Source organism: Camelina sativa, chromosome 8 (genome assembly GCF_030686135.1).
Source record: "Camelina sativa cultivar CO46 ecotype springtype chromosome 8, ASM3068613v1".
NCBI classification, from domain to species: domain Eukaryota; kingdom Viridiplantae; phylum Streptophyta; class Magnoliopsida; order Brassicales; family Brassicaceae; genus Camelina; species Camelina sativa.
Window position 1 is genome coordinate 10,306,647 of NC_141887.1, and position 21,203 is coordinate 10,327,849.

The 21,203-nt window shown below is 33.6% G+C and overlaps 3 protein-coding genes across 3 annotated transcripts; all 3 read right to left on the reverse strand.

Annotated features, from left to right (window-relative positions):
* Positions 1-9,261: 9,261 nt before the first annotated feature.
* Positions 9,262-10,852, reverse strand: LOC104706956 (mavicyanin). Its single transcript, XM_010423199.3, has 2 exons — positions 10,554-10,852; positions 9,262-9,828 (listed from the first exon to the last, which is right to left on the reverse strand). Exons 1-2 carry the CDS (start codon positions 10,717-10,719, stop codon positions 9,428-9,430), a joined length of 567 nt encoding a protein of 188 aa, XP_010421501.1. The 5' UTR covers positions 10,720-10,852; the 3' UTR covers positions 9,262-9,427.
* Positions 10,853-11,910: 1,058 nt separating this feature from the next.
* On the reverse strand, positions 11,911-15,108 carry LOC104706957 (sugar transport protein 13). The gene is made up of 4 exons (XM_010423200.3): positions 14,720-15,108; positions 13,824-14,274; positions 12,902-13,190; positions 11,911-12,771 (listed from the first exon to the last, which is right to left on the reverse strand). The coding sequence occupies exons 1-4, from the start codon at positions 14,853-14,855 to the stop codon at positions 12,049-12,051; spliced, it is 1,599 nt and encodes a 532-aa protein (XP_010421502.2). The 5' UTR covers positions 14,856-15,108; the 3' UTR covers positions 11,911-12,048.
* Positions 15,109-15,589: 481 nt separating this feature from the next.
* On the reverse strand, positions 15,590-19,130 carry LOC104706959 (sugar transport protein 13). The gene is made up of 4 exons (XM_019228419.2): positions 18,699-19,130; positions 17,629-18,076; positions 16,680-16,971; positions 15,590-16,510 (listed from the first exon to the last, which is right to left on the reverse strand). Exons 1-4 carry the CDS (start codon positions 18,829-18,831, stop codon positions 15,806-15,808), a joined length of 1,578 nt encoding a protein of 525 aa, XP_019083964.2. The 5' UTR covers positions 18,832-19,130; the 3' UTR covers positions 15,590-15,805.
* Positions 19,131-21,203: the final 2,073 nt, after the last annotated feature.

Below are 21,203 nucleotides of genomic sequence, written 5' to 3' on the forward strand. Positions count from 1 at the left end.
ACAAGTGTTGGCTTGGAAAGGATGGATTCTCAAGAGTGGTAGAGTCAGGCTGGAACCGCACAAATAATTTCTGGATTCCGGTCTTTGTGGATAAAATCAGGAATTGCAAGAATTCGATCTCTTGGTGGAGGAAGAATAATGTCAAAACTGGCCCATCGCTTATCTCTTCTCTGAAGGCGGTGCTGCAAGAGGCAAAGATGGATGATTCGATTTCCCAGGAGGAAATACGAAGTATGGAGAGGAATTTAAAAGAGGCATATCGTGATGAGGAAGTATATTGGCAACAGAAGAGTAGGAAATTCTGGCTAAGAGTTGGCGATAAAAATACCAAGTTTTTCATGCATCTACTAAACAGCGGCGGGTGCGAAACAGGATTGTTGGTTTATTGCTTCAAAATATTTCCATAGACTTTTTAAAAGATCGGATGTGGGAGGTATTTCTGAGATGCTTCAGGAGGTGTCTCCATTTATTACGGATAGTTTGAATAGGGAACTGATTAAGCCAATCTCTGAGTCGGAAGTGCGAAAAGCCTTGTTTGCCATGCACCCGGAGAAAAAACCAGGACCTGATGGAATGATGGCCTTGTTTTTTCAACGGTTTTGGTCTTCACTAAAAGGGGATTTGGTGGCTTTGGTGAAAGAGTTTTTCTGCAAGGGGTGTTTTGATAAAAAATTAAATGAAACTAATATTTGACTCATTTCGAAAAATGAGAGACCTCAGCGTATGGCGGAGTTTAGACCTATTAGTCTTTGTAATGTGAGCTATAAAATTATTTCCAAAGTCTTGTGTTTCCGACATAAGCGATTCCTGCCTTCTATTATATCAGAGACTCAATCGGCTTTTGTTTCTGACCGTTTAATTACTGATAATATCCTTGTTGCTCAGGAAGTGTTTCATGGCTTAAATACTAATCAACGTTGTAAATCTGATTTTCTGGCTTTTATGACGGATATGAGTAAAGCGTATGATAGGGTGGAATGGGATTTCTTGGAGGCGGTTATGGTTAGGATAGGGTTTCATCAAACTTGGATCTCCTGGACTATGTGGTGTGTCTCCTTAGTCTCGTATCAAGTCCTTCTTAATGGTCAGCCTCATGGGTCTATTATACTGCAGAGGGGTCTACGCCAGGGGGATCCTCTCTCACTGTACATGTTTAAAGATAAATGTGTAAAGATAAATGTGACAGAGGCCTGGGTTTCTGTGCTTTGGAGCAATTTAATGATGTGATATTGGCTAAGCAGTATTGACGGTTAATTCAATATTCGACATCCCTAATGGCCCGTGTTATGCGAGGTAGATATTTCAGGAATAAACACCCTCTACTGGCTACAAAACCATAATCTCCTTTGTTTGCTTGGAGAAGTATTTTTTCAACAAGAGGTTTAGTGGAACAAGGTGCAAGATGGCCGATAGGATCTGGATGCAACGTTTTGGTATAGAGGGATCCTTGGATACCGGATAGTAAATCAAGACCAGCTTATGGTAGAGGGAGATTGTTTCACCCTTATTTAATGGTTAACCATATGATAAAACCACAGACTATGGATTGGCATTTGCCTATCCTTGAGGAGTTCATGGATCCGGCGGATATACAGATTATTCGGAGTATGGTGATCAGTAAAACATTTAAACCGGATCGGTTAATTTGGCATTATACTAAATCAGGGAAATATTCGGTAAAATCCGGCTATCGGTTGCACGAGATTTAGTTAAGGAAGTTGAGCTCGGGCCGACATGTACGGCTCTTCGGGCACATGCTTGGAAACTTGATGTCCCCTTAAAGGTTCAACAATTTTTCTGGTAGATAGCCTCTGGTACTCTTCCGGTGTTGGATCGGCTTGCTCATCGGGGTGTACGATGCGATCCACTATGTACTCGGTGTGAGTCAGCGGTTGAGACGATAAATCATGCTTTGTTTGAATGCCCTAGAGCTCGGTTGATTTGGGATTTGTCATTGTTCTTGTTAACACCCGATGGCTTTCCCTATGGTTCAGTTTATTCGAATTTATACTTTTTATTTTGGCGGGCGACATCTCAATCTGGAGCCTCGGATATCAGTTCCTGTTTACCTTGGATTTTATAGTCAATTTGGAAGGATAAGAATAAAAAAAGTTTTTTAACGGTATAGAGGCAGCGCCAATGGGTATAATACATCAGGCGGTTAATGATAAAATATTGTGGGAGGAGGCGAAGTCTTTTTCAGGGGGATCCACATATACTTCGGTAACTTTCGAAGTCCAGGAACCTTCTCCCCGATGTCAGGTTGATGGTTTCTGGAAGGATTCTGATCCTTTTGTGGGTTTCGGTTGGTGTTTTTGTACCAGGGAGGACAAAATACTACTCCTCGGAGCAAGATGTCACAAACGAACCCATTCACCCCTACATTCTGAGCTACAAGCTTTGATCTGGGCGATGGAGTCTCTCCTGGCGGCGGGCGTGGACTGTTTCAGTTTTGAGTCTGACTGTGCAGGGCTGGTGGCGATGGTCCAATCTCCGGAAGAATGGCCTGCTTTCTCCAACTTGCTGGATGACTTCAGTTTACTCCGATCTTCTTTTCCTGCCTTCACCCTTAGCAAGATTCTGCTTACGGCTAATGTGAGGTAGATTGTCTTGTCCGTTCCTCGCGCTCTTTAGTTTCAGAAACTGTTTTTGTAAACTCTTTCCCTCCGGTTTGGGCAACCAATCTTGGAGTTACTTTCTAATATTTATGTGGTTAACAGTTTAAAAAAAATGTAGGAGCTATAAGCTTGTTAAGGCGTCCAAATGGGACTTTAAACAACCAATAGGGATTTGACATCTCTAATTAATATTTTTTAAAAAATTTCAGAATTTTCTATATTAAGATTTTTTAAAGACCAATCGATATAAGCCATCTCAATATTTAACATTTTTGAAATTATGTAAAATTTATATATTATAATACATATACATAATTAGTGTATTTTACAACGTTCCACATCGGCTATAAAAGTTTAGACGATGGCTGGAAACCATCACAAATAAAACTAATATCATTCCAACTACAAATGAACAAGAAGCTTGATTTATCAGGTGTCCAAATTTTAAAAATTTATTTCATTTATTATAGCAAATTAAAATTTCTAAAACGTTTCAAAATATTATAATATATTAAAAAGTTTAAAGTATTAACAATATTGAAACTTTAGATGTAGTTGAAAAATTTAAAATATTATAATTATTAAAACTTTTAAAAGATTCAAATATTATAAATATTTAAACTTAATATAATGTTTAAAAATACTGTAAATACTTCCATAGAAAGTTTAAAATATTATAAAAAGTTAAAGTATCATTAATATTTAACTCTAAAAAAAAAATTATAAATATTTAAACTACATCTAAAGTTTAAAATATTATAAATATTTAAACTCTATTAAAATTTAAAAGTTTAAGTATTATTAAATATTATATATTCAATTTTCAAATATCTTGAAATTATCTAATTTATCTCCGTTTGTGTTTTTATATCTTATGAGCGTTAATACATGTTTTTGTATATGACTTTATAGATGAGTTGATATTCTTTCAGTATTTTTGGGTCTAAGAAAGAAGGATTGACGTCGCAAGACCTAGATTTGATGTTGTTTGAGTCAAGTTTTGGGGTTTAAAAAAGAAGGATCGACGACAAGCACACATGTTTTATTAGCTATTCATTTATTCATATTACTTTCTTTCCAAGTAATTTATAATTTTGTAGTATTAAAGATTTTGGTTTGAAAATTTATAATTTTGTAGTATTAAGGATTTTGATTTGAGAAGTTTCAATACGTGTGAATCTTTAATCGAGTAAGTATACAATGAAAGTATCAATAATTGAGTGCACGTGGTCATTATGTTGGTTTTCATGAATTGCACAAATTTAACGAGAAAAGAAGCAATGATTTTGGTCGTGGAGATTGATTGGTTAACAAGTTGTGTGGTAGTCTAAAAAAGAGATTTGAATTATGATTATTCTGTCGAAGAATGTGAGGAAGCTGACGAAGAAGAGAAAGAAAAATAGTATAACGTTTAAGTATAAATTCATAATTTTTTATCAGATTTAAATTTTTAAAAGTTAAACGTTATATATTATATATTTTTTAAATTGGTGTTTGAAGTAAAAAATTTTTCTTAATAGTAGTAATTTATTAAAGGTTTTTATAAGATAATAATTCATAACTATCACCAATCATATATAATATTCACCAAAATATATTAAATATACCCACACGTAGGATGGATTCAAAACCTAGTATAATTAATAAAATCGGGTACTATATATTTATATCTAAACTAACAAATAATGGAAAAACATATATAATAATAACAATCCGAATAAATGTGACCAACAGTTGTGGTTTTTCAATCGTACCTTTTGGATATTTTCTGAAAAGTCGTGATGAAAAGTTACAACTGTTCACTGTAAAGTTGTGTTGATTGGAACATTAGTATCTTTTGAAATCTATATATTTGAACTGTTTGAACTGTTTTCATTAGTATCTTGTGTTGAGATTAGGGTCCATATATTTGTCTGTTTAAACTGTTTTCATTTTTTTTTGTCATGACACAAAATCAATTAAAATTTCAATCTTAATGGTTTATACATTTTTCTAAATTATTTTATAGCATTTATTCTTTTAAAAGTCAAGAAATTCCTCTAATTCTTGATTTAACAAAAGTTTTTTGGAATGATGAATCTAATTTACATCTTTTAGTTAATTTTAGATATAAAATTTTAATAAAAAATACCTAGAGTGATTTTCCAAGAGTTAGATGGATTACATAGTGAGTTTTTGAATTTGACTTTTCAATATGGTAACAATCCGAATAAATGCCACCAAATGTTGTGTTTTTCAATCGTACCTTTTGGATAATCTTCCAAAAAATCTGTAGAAAATTTCAATTATGTGTTTAACAAAAAGTTGTGATTGTTTATTGTAACGGTTTTTTTGTAAAGTTGCAACTGCTCATTGTAGAGCTGTGTCTATTCGAATATTCGTATCTTTTGAAATCTATATTGTTGTCTGTTTGAACTGTTTTTTTTTTCCATGAACACAAAATAATATAAAATTTCAATCTTAATGGTTTTTACAGATATCTAGATTATTCTCTAGCATTCATTCTTTTAAAAGTAAGAAATTTCTCCAATTCTTGATTTAACAAAAGATTTTTGGAATGATGAATCTAATTTACAACTTTTAGTTAATTTTATATATAAAAAATTAATGAAAATACATATATATAATAGCAATCCGAATAAATACCACCAAAGTTGTGTTTTTCAATCATATTTTTTGGATAATTTTACAAAAAAAATTGTAGAAAATTTAAATTGTGTGTTTTACACAAAGTTGCGATTGTTCATTGTAACGGTTTTTTTGTAAAGTTGCAACTGTTCATTGTAGAGTTGTGTCTATTCGAATATTCGTATCTTTTGAAATCTATATATATTTGTCTGTTTGAACTGTTTTCATTTTTTTGCCATGACACCAAATAATATAAAATTTCAATCTCAATGGTTTTTACAGCTCTCTAAATTATTCTCTAGCATTCATTCTTTTAAATGTAAAGAGAATCCTCCAATTCTCTATTTAACAAAAGATTTTTGGAATGATGAATCTAATTTACAACTTTTAGTTAATTTTATACGTAGAGTCTTTTTCGAAGAGTTAAATGGATTATATAATAAGCTTTTGGGTTTGACTTTTGAATATAGTAATAAAGATGTCTTCTATTTAAAATCAGTTTATATGAGTTTGTATGTATAATCAAGTGCACACACAACAATTGCAATTTTTCGTAGTACATTTTCGTAAAAAAAATGTTTTTATTTGTTTTTTTTTAATTCAAACAGTTGTATCTTTTCACTATATTTTATTTATATTTTTTCATCACAGCTTTTCGTTTTAATATGAGTGTCTATTTAAATAGTCATGCTTTTTGAACTCTCTTTATATTTGTCTCTTCATCACTAACTAGCAAGTTCGTTGAAACAAATTTTTCATTTTATGTTGAGTCTAGATAATTGAATATATTCTATAATCTAACTAAAATTTTAGAAATGATTATAGCAATAGAGAAATTTATACAATATAATATTGAATTTACAGTTGTGTCTATTTATATTAACTTTCCGTTAAAAAAAATATTTTAATATTTAAAAATAATAATAACAATCTGAATAAATAAGAACGACAGTTGAGACTTTTCGTAGTACTTTTTTGTAATAAAATTGGTTTTATTTGTTCTTTTTTAAAAACTCAAACAGTTTTATTTGTTCATTGTAGAGTTGTGTCTTTTCAATATATTTTATTCATATTTTTTCATCACAACTTTTCGTTGTAATAGGTGTGTCTATTTAAATAGTCATATATTTTGAACTCTCTATATATTTGTCTCTTTATCAATAACTAACAAATCAATATTGATGAAACAAATTTTTCATTTTATGTTAAATCTAAATAATTTGAATATTAATATCTAATATTCAATGTTATTCTATAATCTAACTAAAATTTCAGAAATGATTATAGTAATATAGAAATTTAATAAAACTTAATATATAATTTACAGTTGTGTCTATTTATCATAACTTTTCGTTAAAACTATTTTAATATTTAAAATTTATTTATTTTGTTCTTAAGAGTTGTGTATTTTAATTTTAATTTTCTATTGATACTGTTTCACTCATTATTAAATATATTTTTAGTTATAGTTATTTAATAGAAAATTACATTACTCATTATAACCATTAGTTCCATATTCTCGGTAATGATCACTTCGTCATAATGATTTTTTTTATTTGTAGCTCTTTACAATAATTCTTCATAAAAATATCTTATATTTAAAATACTTTAAACAATATGTTTTGCAAAGTTGTGTTTATTCTACATAATATTTTTTGTTATAAGTTTTCATTTTGATGATTGTGTTTTTAGTAACAGTTTATATATTCAAACTATTCTATTACATTCAAATAATTTCATAATGTATAGTTTTAAATTTTAAATTTAAAATTTTTTTTTTCTAAAATACTTCCCAACCACATTGCACGATTTGTGTACTCTAAAATCCTAACTGATGCAGCGTATTATTCATTATTGTTGGGCCTAGGTGTTGTGTTTCTTGCCCAACAAGTTACGGATTTGACGTAGGTGTTTACGTAGCTCTCAATTAGGATTTATGTTAATTTTCTATTTTTATTTTGAAAGAAGATATACTTTTTACTTTTATGATTAGGATTAGAATATTTGGTGTTTATCTTCTTTCCTTAGTTTTATATTTGATTATCTTTTATAAAAGAGATCAAACTCTCACATGTATAGATAATCGATTATTGAATAAAAGAGTTAATTTGAAGAGAGCTTTGTATAAGCCTAGAGAGGAGGATTCTCACACCCATAAAAATCTTACCTTGAATAGGACCTGAGAGGAGGACTCTTATCCCTATCCGTTCTTAGCTTCCGCACCGCATTATTTGGTATCAGAGCCGAAACGGTTCTGGCAGTGTATATTCCCAAGTTCTACGGTGGAATTCGTGTTGATTCATTCTTAGATTGGCTCGCGGATGTTGAAGACATATTGATGCTTCAAAGTGTTCCGGCTGATGAACAGGTTTCGCTTGTGACTAAGAATTTTCGAGAACATGCATCAACATGGTGGCAGCAAGTGAAGAAAACACGCAAGAAAGCTGGCAAGAGTCCTATCAAATCATGGGATAAACTCAAGCAAAAGCTTTGTGCAACCTATCTACCTCGTCATATGATGTATAATCTTTTGCCGAATATGAAACAAGGAGCACGATTGGTTCAAGTCCACAACGTTGTCGATGAGCATATCTACGATGTTGTTGGTGATGATTTGTGTACTCTGAAACTCGCCTCCGATGAAGACAGTGATGTTGTCGAAGTGAAAGAACCCGACAACATGGAAGACGAAGACGTCTTTGTCGGCGTAGAAAACGGCGATGAGTATGCCTATGTGGATGGCTCTAATTCTTTTCCTTTGGTGTATGATGCCGAGCAACAGTTCGCTGTCAAAGTTGCTGAAGATGATTTGGTGTACGATGTCGTGGTCTTCACCGATGGTGAAGAAGATTTTGTCAACGCCAATGCTATAGAAGTTGAAGATGATAAAATAAAATTATTTTGTGTCAGTCGTCACACGTAACCACAATCAGCATCTATTATAACATAGAATAGAACTAACGAAATATCAGAAAGCAAAACTTTATAGTTGTTCTATTATATGCATATTTGGAGTTTTTAAACAAGATATATATAGTTCTTCATTTGAACGTCATGTACCAAGTTCTCGGATGATTTTTCAACACCAATGATATGGAAGACGATGATGATAACAATGATACTGCAGATTGTTATAGACATGGCGATCTTCTTAAAGACGAAGACAGTGATCTTAACTTTGTAGGAAAAGATTCGAGGATGAAGATGGTGACACCTTGGGGAAGATGGGCTTCTAAAACTAAAGGCCCATTGATCTCATCTCACGAAGAAAATGTGGCGTCTACGAGGAAAAGTCAAATATTAATCATTACACTTAGCTTTGATTATTATTGGATAATTAAGTTTAGTACGGTGAAACAAGGTTATATTTCTGTACGTGTGAAATATTATCAGTGGAAGAGAAGAATGGAAAAAAAGGCGATGGATAAATGCGGTCAAATCCATGGAAGAGAACAGCGTATTATTCATTATTGTTGGGCCTAGGTGTTGTGTTTCTTGCCCAACAAGTTACGGATTTGACGTAGGTGTTTACGTAGCTCTCTATTAGGATTTATGTTAATTTTCTATTTTTATTTTGAAGGAAGATATACTTTTTACTTTTATGATTAGGATTAGAATATTTGGTGTTTATCTTCTTTCCTTAGTTTTATATTTGATTATCTCTTATAAAAGGATCCAACTCTCACATGTATAGATAATCGATTATTGAATAAAAGAGTTAATTTGAAGAGAGCTTTGTATAAGCCTAGAGAGGAAAACTCTCACACCCATAATAATCTTACCTTGAGGTCTGAGTTCTAGTTAGAATAGAAAACAAAGAAGAAGAAAAAAAAGGAAAAGAGAAACCAATCATATTATGCAATCACATGATCGAGCCTAGACAAATTTTTTTTTTTCTTTCTCCAAACAGGTTTGTATTATAACTCAAGTTCAAATTTGAAAATATAATATCTCTGGGAGTTATAGACGGGGGGGGGGGGGGGGGGGGGGGGGAATTAAATGAAAACTAGCATTGTTAACGAATTAAATCGGTAGTATATATATTATTGACGGGGCATCTTCACATTTTGAATCATTGGAAGATTAAAGATAGAAGAACAACTTGGGAGAATGTCAGAATGATATGTAAACAAAACAAAAACCTTATATGCAACGGCTCCAATGTATGTATATAGTCCTAATTAAGAAGCAAAATTTGCAAAGACCAAAGAGACTAGGAGAGCTACTATGGTCACAACTCGACCCACCGCCACACTCGGGAGAGAAGCACTGAGGTTAGGAGAAGGTCCGGGGACTCCGGCTGCAGGAATAGTAGTAGTCAACGGAGGAGGAGAGGAGGATGAGGTTGGTGGTTCAGAGACTGGTGTGGAGGAGGCAGGGAGGAGGACGTTGAGGTCAAGTTTCTGACCCGCGAGGCAATGGCCGGGAACGCCGCAAAAGAAGAAATGGTGGCCGTGGTTGGTCAGTGTGATTGAGTCGTTTCCGGTGGTGAAGGTGGAGATTGGGTTTGAGCTGTTGCAGCTTCTGTACATTGGGTGCGTCACTCTCATTACGTTGTGGAATTGTGGGTTGTACTCGAACACTGTCAAAATCAAATTAGTTTTCGTTTTATGTATACGTGTGTATATTGTCTTAATGATAAATGACAATATGCTCCATGTCTATGTTTGTATATTCTTATCATATTCATTTATCGATGACAATTCGGCTACGCCTGTCTAAAATCAGTACGGATTTCGAGATAGTTAAGTTTGACTCTAGATTGAAATAGTTTTCTATAAAACGATAAATTTGATAGAACTGACTTACAAAAGACAAATTCACATTATATCATGGTCCGAAAAATCATTACAAGGAAAAAAAAAACCACTTTAGCCTTCTGTAATTAACCATGTATTCTTTTAATAAATTTAACATTTAAACGGAAAAAAAATCATAACATAGTTTGGCCCGTAAACTTTAATTATAGTTTTTATATCTAAATTTCTCAATAAGATGTTAATCAAGAACCCTATTTTTAAAGTCAGCTTCAAACCAATGTTGTAATAATAACCATGCATTTATACTTTTATATGATGAAATCATGAAAATATCAAAAATGACACTTTTGTATAGAGATATATATGATATTTGTGAGTTAAAAAAGTCATAATGATTAGTGCGTGAGTGGTACTCTTTTAAAATACTTTACACCTAAAGCGTACGCACTAATTAAGAATTAAGATTGCTGGAGGGGCCCCAATTTCCGAAGTAAGTATTACATTCAAGATCTGCTCATGGTAATGGTAAGAAGATTAAGGAACTCACAAACAGTATCACCAATGTGGAAAGTTTTGGTAGACGCCCATAGCTTGTAGTCTACGTTGGCTATGGTTGTCCAGCCTGCTGAGTCGCCCACTTTGTATACCGCCGCTCCACTCAGCCGTCCCATGACCACCAAACACACCAAAGCCGAAACTATCCTCGCCGCCATCGATTTACTCTCTATATATCTCTCTCACTCCTCTTCTTCTTTTTTGGTCGAGAGCCCCACAAGGTCGTTTCCTTTTAATTTCTCTCTTTCTTTTATTTGTGTGCCTGTATATATATAGAAGGAGGGATGTGAATGTGAGTGGTACGTGCGTATGTATGAAGAGGTCACTTGATCTTTATTGGTTAGTTGGCTAATTTGGAGAAAGGAGTGTCTAAAAAGCAAAATACCGACAAAGATTGCTTGCTTTACTTGTTTATCTTTTATTAATGTTGAATTTAATTTCTAATACTGACTTGATATATATATATTGATTAAGTTGGCTGAAATCGAATAATGGAGTTTTTTTCTTTCTTTCTTTAAAACTTTAAAAAAGGACATGATACATATTCACTGAAGTGGACGGTAAGATCAATCCATGCATATCCACATATTATAAAATAATTCTAAGTTGGAAACCATAAATCTTGACATAATTGAAATCACCAAAGACTTTGATTAGCTTAACCTAAATATCCATCTGATCCGTCAATTTTTGTAGTTAGATTCTGTGACATGAATGACCTCGAAGAACTATTATATTGATGAGTGGTGCTAGGAGTCTCTCTTTTTTTTTTTTTTTTTCTTTGTTATGAATCTCTTGCGAACTTTAAGTTGGAATCTAATCTAATAATGTATACAATATGGTCAATCCATTTCGGTTGAAACTCATAAATTTGTAAAAGTTCTCCTCAATAACGAAAAAAAAGACATACACACAAATAAATAAACATATACAAAACGGTAATCGTTATAAGTTGTAAAGTGTTCACACGGTTTAAAGTTTGCAAGGCTTGCAAGGAAAGAATGGTGAGTTAGTTGGTGTGCTAATGTTTTGAATCATCTTTTAATATTTGAACTTCTCAGTTACTCTTCCTCCTACATCTTGGTAACATATATAGTTTCCTTACCATTCAAATTCTATTTATGTGATACATTATTTTTATTGTTGCCAACTTCATATTAAGTATAATATCTTCAATTTGATCACTGCAGCATGGATTCAGCCCGGACTGTAACTTCAAAACTAGTGTATCTATTTTCGGTCCATTAACATTGCTACCATTTGTTCGTAGCTAGACAATCAACAATTGCACATTTCTACATCGCAATATACATTATCATTTTGAAAAAGAAAATAGAACACTTGTCGGAAATGGAACTCAAGGCCGATGTCATTAACAAGTACTTACTGTCACAACAAAACAAACAAAAAAGACTTTACCTAGTTACAAACACAGTTTGAGTAAAACACTGTATGAAAGTTAAAAACTGTATTTTTCCTCTATCTATTTATGGTTTGTTTACCACCTCTTTTTCACTCTCTTCTGCTTCTACTTTGGTCTTACCGTTACTCTTCCCACCACTCACAAGTACTTGATCATTGTGATCATCCATAAATCTACCCCAGAACCAATGCTTCTTCCACACTCTCTCAGTCATCTCCTCGATCGGAACGTTCTTAGTCTCAGGAAGTAGAAACATCACAAACACAGACATAATCAGAACCCACGCCGAAAAGAAGATGAATATCCCAAACTTGAAATGGCAAAGCATGGAAAGGAAAGCTTGAGCGATAATAAACGTGAAGAGCAAGTTAACGCAGACCGCCACACTTTGTCCAGCGGAACGTGTCCCTAGAGGGAATATCTCACTCGGGATCAACCACCCTAGCGGTCCCCAAGACCAGGCGAAGGCAGCAACATAAGTGCAGATCATTACCACGACTAGAACTGCGAAACCTCTGGAGATATTTGTAGAGTGGTCAGTGACGTTGGTACCAAGGACAATAGCGATAACGACTTGAGAGAAGAACATTTGGACACCAGCTTCAAGGAATAGAACCCGGCGACCAACTTTGTCAACGGAGTATATTGAGACTAATGTGGAGAGGACGTTGACTGCTCCAGTGACCACTGCAGAGTAAAGAGAAGCGTCACTGCCAAAACCTAAAGTATCGAACAGAACAGGAGCGTAGAACATAATCGCATTGATTCCAGTACATTGTTGGAACATCTGCATTTTACACACACAAGAAAAAAGGATCAGCATCAACAGCAGAATCTTAGTAGATAAATTTCTTATTTTGACTTCAAATTCTACAACAAAATCACTTCAATTACCACAAAGAAGCGATAGTACTGACCGGTAAAGCGAGGGCAACGACAAGCTGAGGACGGTTTCTACGTTGGAAAAGGTGTCTGAAAGGGTGTTTAACTTCTTTAGCAAGTCGACTAGCTTCGAGTAGATAAGCAAACTCTGGTTCGACATAATGGGTACCTCGGATACTACGGAGAACGGCTTTACCTTCATCGAGGCGACCTCTTTCGACTAAACTGTTCGGTGTTTCGGTCACCAATAAAGCTCCAACCGTTAGGAGAAGCGCAGGAACTCCCGCCATACCTAACGATAACCTCCACCCCCATCCTTTAATCCTGCAAACAATTCAAATTTTATTTAGCTCCATTTGGAAATATATATAATTTGTTTTGTTCCAAATAAACCTTATAAAGTTAAAACGATTTTTTGGTGAGAATTTGATATGAAGAACCTTTTTTCTAAAAAGTTAAAAATAAATTTAAATAAACGAAAGTTTGACAATAACAATCACAAAATTTGGAATACTTTAGAAAGTACATGTAACGATATCTTTTTTTTTTTGCATAAATTAAGGTTGTGTGAAGTGAAAGAGACATTCACGTGGATATTTTCTAATAGAGTCATTTTCTAGCAAAAAATACTGAATTATGACAACCATATATTAATTTGGAATTTTTTCCGTGAAATTTTTTCAAATTCTAAGAATTTGGCTCCTACCGATATGTTGGATAAACAACAAAATCACGGAATAACTAAATAATGGTTGACGAAGAAGTCGTTAAAAAAAAACTAAATAATGGTTGACGAAATAAGTTGAACCGTATAAAAAAAATGATGATTATAAAACGTATGAAAATCAATTTTTACTTTTAACGTACCCTAATTTCATTTCCACACATTTCCCTATTATTAATAAATAAACATTCATGAAAAAGAGTACTATTAGGGAATACTGAATAGATATTTACTTGGCGGTTCCATAGTTGACAAGATTGGCGAAGAGGATACCAAAAGTGATGTTAAGCTGAAAGAGAATATTGAGACCACCACGGATCCTAGTAGGTGCAATCTCCGACAAGAACAATGGAACGGCTTGATTAGCGAACCCAACTCCACAACCAAGCAATATCCGGCCAGCAATAAGCATGTCTAGGTCTTGAGCCCCCGCATTGAGAGCCACACCGATGATGAAGAAAACACCGGCTATGAGCATCGTTTGCCTCCGTCCGGGCCTCCTCGTCGTGTATGAAGCGAAAAGTGTTGCGGTTAGACCGGCTAAGTATAGAGAGGATTTGTAAAGTTGTAACCCTTGGTTGTCGTATTTGCAATAGTACTTGTTTTTGTCTACGCCGGCTTCTACACGTCTGTGAACCACCGGAAAAAACTTTTTGAGAAAGTCCGGCATTGTTGTCACCCCGCCTGCGTGTAGCCATATTGATGATGGGAAACCATCTTAATATTTTTACTGGTTAACCTAATTCAGAACTAAATTAATATTTTATATGGGATTAGCCATGTTCAAATTCGATTTTGAGCACAAGTGAAAAATAAAAAAAGGAGTCACACTTATTTTATTTCATATAAAATAAAAATTAAAAAACTAAAATCTATGACAGTTATTTTGTCACTATACTATTAAATCAAGAGCGAATTAAATCTCTAATTGCCAGACTTTTGAAAGCTAAGATTTTAGATTATTTTGTTTTTCGCATTTAACGTTGAACTTGTAAGTAAAATTTCATTTGTTCTAAAGTATTTTATATTAGTACTTAATTTACAAAAATAATCGCGGCATAGCGCAGATTTTTAATCTAGTACAATATATATATAGAATAGTACACGATAACACATGTTATATTAATACCGGTGACACCAATGTCGTAGCCGAACATGAGGCCTCCGGTTGCCGTCATGATGCAAGAGATGATAACTATAGGAGTTATCTTTGCCTCAAACTCCACTCCGTTCGCCGAAGCAGCAGCAAATCCCCCTCCGGCCATACTGAAGATCTCTCTTCAGAAGCTGAAACTTAAAAGTTATTTTCTCTAAAAAGGGTTTTTAAAAAAACACTTAATTAAAGAGACCCATTGGGATGTTTGTTTACTTCAGACTCAGTATATAGAAAACGAAGCAGTGAAGCACACAGGGAAATTGTATGTAGCCAATGGGATTTTTACACGTCTCTTATTTCACATGCTCTTGATTCATTAAGTCATTGGTCAACAAACGTGTCTGATTATCTCTATCTGCCCTTGTGTGGTGTCTCCTTAGTCCTTAGGTTAATATACTATTTTTCTAATTCCTATCAGCATAAGTCGTAAGTCTTCTCTTCTTGTTATTATATATCCTCGAATATTATATTTGTAGTCTTGTTAAATTGTAAGGTTCTGTCCTCTCTAATAAGAGAGATTGCTACATTTTTTTATATCGTTGTCAATATGTGAGGTATGTGAATGTGAGTGGTGCGTATGTATGTCATGTTGGTCTTAACGTCGACTTTAAAATCAACCTAAACCTATTTTCAATTACTATATATGAAATTATTGAAATGTAGTGCGGTTATAATCGTAACAAAAATATACTGTTGGAATCGCACCGTACCGTACGGTTCTGTTTCATAAGAAATCAAACATATTTGTCGTGCGGGAACAAAATCGCTAATGTGTTGACTAATATGCACATAATAGTCCAATAAAACATCTGTTTATGTAATATGAATAAGGAGAACTTGGACTATTAAATATACATCTTCATTATCTCATAGAAGGAACAGAACACTTGCCAGAATTGGTATACTCAACAAAGCCAAAACAAAACTTTACCTATTCACAAACATAGTTCAAAGTAACGAAATTTAGTACATTGTCTTTTCCTTTTCTCTATTTGGTGCATTTACCAAGCTCTGATGCACTCTCTTCTGCTTCTACTTCGGTATGACTCTTAAACCAATTTAGAGCCGTGTTGAAGGATCAAAGCCGTTAGATTTACCATTACTCTTCTCAGCACTCACAAACATTTGATTTTTGTCATCATCCATGAACCTAGCCCAGAACCAATGCTTCTTCCACACTCTCTCAGTCATCTCCTCGATCGGAACGTTCTTAGTCTCAGGAAGTAGAAACATCACAAACACAGACATAATCAGAACCCACGCCGAAAAGAAGATGAATATCCCAAACTTGAAATGGCAAAGCATGGAAAGGAAAGCTTGAGCGATAATAAACGTGAAGAGCAAGTTAACGCAGACCGTCACACTTTGTCCCGCGGAACGTGTCTCTAGAGGGAATGTCTCACTCGGGATTAACCACCCGAGCGGTCCCCAAGACCACGCGAAAGCAGCCACGTAAGTGCAGATCATTACCACGACTAAAATTGCAAAACCTTTGGAAAGATTTGTAGAGTGATCTGTGACTTTGATGCCGAGGATGATGGCGATTACGAATTGAGAGAAGAACATTTGAACTCCAGCTTCAAGGAGTAGAACCCGGCGACCGACTTTGTCAACGGAGTAGATTGAGACTAAAGTAGAGAGCACGTTGACTGCTCCGGTAACCACAGCAGAGTAAAGAGAAGCATCACTGCCAAACCCTAATGTGTTGAACAGAACAGGTGCGTAGAACATAATCGCGTTGATTCCAGTACATTGTTGGAATATCTGCAAATATAAAAAAAAAATAAACATCAAATGCAAATCCTACTTTGTAAACTTTCAAAATTGAACACAATGGAATCGAAATTATTGAAACTTGACAAACAATTTAGGGTTTCTTGATCCTAAATTAAGAGCCCTGTTTAAAGTCTCCAAATAGGATTCAACTACTAACCTGTAAAGCGACGGCGATAACAAGCTGAGGACGATTTCTACGTTGAAGAAGGTTTCTAAAAGGGTGTTTAACGTCTTTAGCAAGTCGACTAGCTTCAAGTAGATCAGCAAACTCTGGTTCGACATTATCGGTACCTCTAATACGACGGAGTACAGCTTTACCTTCATCGAGACGACCTCTTTCGACTAAACTGTTCGGTGTCTCCGTCACCATTAAAGCTCCGACCGTTAGAAGAAGCGCGGGAATTCCAGCCAAACCTAAGGATAATCTCCATCCCCATCCTCCTTTAATCCTGCAAACATTTCAAAATTCATTTAGCGGACTCAGTTTTAACTCCACTATGGGCCTTTAGGCCTACATATAAGCCCATTAGCTAGCTACGTGACAGATCACCGTAAGCATTTAAAGTCAACGTGGAGAAAAAACAATTGTTAGCGACGACTACGTTCAGTGAGACGTAGGCATGTGGATAGAATTTGCTGAAATCGCGGACGACTTTTTTGATCTACTTATTTTAAATATATAAAAAATTTGTCGAAATTTATAAAGTTAAAATGCTTTTTTTAATGATAATATTATGAAAAAGGTCTGAAATTTTGAAAAGGTTATAAATAAATATAAACAAACACGGGAGACAGCCAAAAAGTTTGACAAAAAAAGAACAGTAAATTTGGATAACTTTAGAAAGTACATGAAACGAAATCTTCTTTTCTTTTTCTTTAACAACAAATTAAGGTTTGTGTGAAGTGAAAGAGACAAGTCATGTGGATATTTTTCAATAGTGTCATGTTAAAGCAAAAACTTCAAAAATTATGGCCACCATATATTAATTTGGATTATGTATTTTTCGTTTAAAAAAATCTCAAACCCTAAGTTTAGTTTCCACTCATTTTTTTCATATTATATATCAGATAAAAATAGAAAAAAGTATTAAGGAAGAGATATTTACTTGGCGGTTCCATAGTTGACAAGATTGGCAAAGAGGATACCAATAGTGACATTAAGCTGAAAGAGAATGTTAAGACCACCACGGATCCTAGTAGGTGCAATCTCCGACAAGAACAAAGGAACGGCTTGATTAGCGAATCCAACTCCACAACCAAGCAATATCCGGCCTGCGATAAGCATGGCTAGGTCTTGAGCCCCAGCGTTGAGAGCCACACCGATGATGAAGAAAACGCCGGCTATGAGCATAGTTAGCCTTCGTCCGAGCGTTCTCGTCGTGTATGAAGCGAAGAACGTAGCGGTTAGACCGGCTAAGTATAGAGATGAGGTGAAAAGTTGTAGCCCTTGGTTGTCGTATTTGCAGTAGTTGCTTTTGTCGGCTCCGGCTTCTACTCGTCTGTGAACCGCCGGAAAGAACTTTTTGAGAAAGTCTGGCATCGATGTCACTCCACCTGCATAGTCATATTGACGATGTAAAACCATTTAATTTTTTACCGTTTAAGCTGATTTTGAACTTAGAAGATACTCATACTATCATAGTGCCCAAAATATTGTTTATTAATGTTGATGTGTCATAACCAATGTTCAAATCCAACATTGAGCATATGTGTTGTGTATGCGACAAAATAAAAAGGAATCAATTATGCCAAAACAAAGAGGAAAACTAAACCCTATGACACTAATTTTGTCAATATACTAGTCAAACGAGGACGGTCTAGCTAGCTAGCTAGATCTTTTAGTTGCCAAACTTTAATTTGTAAGCTAAGATTTTAGATTATTTTCTTACTTGAACTAATTAATTAACATCGAGCTAGTTAGTGAATATTCATTTTGATAAAGTGTTTTTTTTCTTTCAATTAGTCCTCCATACGTTAGGTGAAATGGTTCTACCAAAGAAGTTATTGGTGGTAGTTGAAAACATAAGCAAAAATCATTACTTGAGAAAACTTGCACTAAAAAAACTTATGTATCCATAAAATTTAAAACTTGCTCTACTTTTTGTGTAGTATAAGATAAAAGGATTGTATTATACCTATAGAAAGAGACCTAATTAAGAGATCTGAATATTCTTACCGGAGACACCAACGTCGTAACCAAACATGAGACCGCCGGTAGCAGCCATGATGCAAGAGATGATGACTATAGGAGTTATCTTTGCCTCAAACTCCACTCCGTTCGCCGAAGTGGCAAATCCTCCTCCGGCCATCCTGAGGATCTCTTCAGAAAGCTCAAATCTAAGAAGTTATTTTCTCTTAAAGAGTTAAAAAAAAGGAAACACTTAGTTAAAGAGACCATTGCGGTGTTACTTCATTATATAGAGAAGATGAGGCAGTGAAGCCCAAATAGAAATTGTCTGCAGCCAATGAGATTCTTACACGTCTCTATTTATGTTCACATGCTTCTGAGTCATCAAGTCATTGGTCAACAAACGTTTCTTCTATCTCCTTCTGCTTTATGTGGCGTCTCCTTAGTCCTTAGTTGAATATACAATTTGCCTATCATCATAAGTCATAAGCTCTCTTTCTTGTTATAATATTATCCTCGAATTTTATATTTTTGTTATGTTAAATTATAAGATTCTCCTCTCTTATTAGAGAGATTGTTACATTTTCTTATATCGCTGTCAATGTGTTGTGAAAATCTTGCTACCGGCCTAAGCAAATATCTCGTATATTCCTTTTAGAATATGAACGATTTTGGCCGTTACCCTCGTGTGTTCATACAAATTAGCCGATGTCATGTAACGTGTATATCAGGTCATGGTCATGTGTATCGGTAGGTTCTTACTGAATTTCTCAGAATAAAAATAAATCAAAAAGAAAAAAAAAATATTTTAATAAAAAGAATGGAAAATAGATTCTCAAGGTTTTCAATATTAGAAACTCATAAAATCCATTCCTCATGTAACACATATCACTTTCTAAGTTGTTAGAATTTGTTATAATAAATTAATTCTACAAAAAATTTAAAATCTTAATTAAACAGTTTATTTGTTATTATTTGTTATTTTTTTATTTTTTATAAATCATAAAATAAAACTAGCTATTTAACAAGTTCCATTTTGCATAATATTATTTAGTTCATATTATTTTAAAGTAATATTAGTTGATATTATATAAAATATAACTAATTAATAAAATTAAATATATTTAATAAATAATTTAGTTTGTTTATAAAATATTAATAATGTTAAGATAAAATACAAAATAACAAAATAAATATTCAAATAAAATTATCTTAAAATATAAAGTTATATTAAAAATAATAATATTGTAAGAATGAGAAACTCATTGGATTTCTCACACCAATGGACATACAAAATTAATCAAAAGTTCTCAAATTTCTCTACACTAAAAAAACTAATATTAGATTAGTAAAAGATTCATTTGAGTCTCTACACATGCACATGCTCTCATCTTACTAATTGTATCTATTGCATTGTTTAAATTCTATGGATGTTATATGTATATATGGTGTGAAAAGTCTATGGGACCATATAATTGGATTCAGCATTCTATTTCAGAAAATTATCGAGGGGAAAAGATTTATTGTAAGAAGTAGACCGACACTACTCCAACCCACCAACCTCCCTAGTTAAGAATATGGATCCAAATCTTATAAAATATATATATAATGTATAACCATATTTGCTCACCACTACTCAATGCAATTATTGTGTACTCTTTCGAATGAGATTATTGGGACAAAATTTCTACAACTAGTCTAAGCCAAATTGTTTATATTATTAATTTGTGTTGTGTTTACCCATGGGTTTCTCATCTGCTGTCACGTTATTTGTGTATATCTACCAACTTGCCACTTTTTGCATAGTTCTTCATGGGTCCATATCTTTAAAAGCCAATAACTATACATGTTTTGGGTTTCTGATAAGACTAATAACCAAATATGCACAGCTATATGCAGCAACAACAACAACAACAACAACAACAAAAACCTAACCTTTAATTTAAATAATTCATATTGGTTTTCCCTTATTTTTTCAAGTATTATTATTTAATTTCCTTTGTGACATTTGGTAATTGGAGTTTTAAACTGATATCAGTATACAGCAACACATGCAAATTCAAAATTGAATATTAGTTGTGTGTATAAATTTTATTGTTGAAATATCAAACCACGGAAACCATGGGTTTAGACATGTTAAGTAAACTATATATATCCACTTGACATATATACAGGTGAAATTAATCACACGTAACAAAAATCATATTTGGACCAAAAAGTGTGTGTGTGCGTTTACTTTTCAAACATCATTATCTTCTAAGAAGAGTTTGTAAGAGTTGGAGTCAACGATTCTAATTTTAACTAACATCAAATGAAAGAAACAACAAGTAGTAAAACGTGACGATGAATAAATTAGGAAAAGAAAATTACGAAACTCTATACGTAATTTGTTAAACTGAACAAACTAAAAGTGAATTTAAATCTGACAAAACTGAACTTCTCAAGAACAGTCTTCGTATGTATCTTTCCTTATTAACTGGTCTAGTCAAAGCTCGAACCGTCTCTCTATCTAATTAAACTGGTCCGTACGTAATACGTATGAAATGCAGTTAA

Excerpts from the sequence above, each read along its gene's own strand:
- LOC104706956 (XM_010423199.3), bottom strand. The coding sequence starts at position 10,719 with ATGGCGGCGAGGATAGTTTCGGCTTTGGTGTGTTTGGTGGTCATGGGA. Across the intron at positions 9,829-10,553 it reads CCACATTGGTGATACTGTTT|TGTTCGAGTACAACCCACAA; the intron begins GTGAGTTCCTTA and ends TGATTTTGACAG.
- LOC104706957 (XM_010423200.3), bottom strand. The coding sequence starts at position 14,855 with ATGGCCGGAGGGGGATTTGCTGCTGCTTCGGCGAACGGAGTGGAGTTT. Across the intron at positions 13,191-13,823 it reads GTCAACTATGGAACCGCCAA|GATTAAAGGATGGGGGTGGA; the intron begins GTAAATATCTAT and ends AATTGTTTGCAG. Across the intron at positions 12,772-12,901 it reads TCGTTGCCCTCGCTTTACCG|ATGTTCCAACAATGTACTGG; the intron begins GTCAGTACTATC and ends TGTAAAATGCAG.
- LOC104706959 (XM_019228419.2), bottom strand. The coding sequence starts at position 18,831 with ATGGCCGGAGGAGGATTTGCCACTTCGGCGAACGGAGTGGAGTTTGAG. Across the intron at positions 18,077-18,698 it reads TTACGACGTTGGTGTCTCCG|GTGGAGTGACATCGATGCCA; the intron begins GTAAGAATATTC and ends ATGACTATGCAG. Across the intron at positions 16,972-17,628 it reads GTCAACTATGGAACCGCCAA|GATTAAAGGAGGATGGGGAT; the intron begins GTAAATATCTCT and ends AAATGTTTGCAG.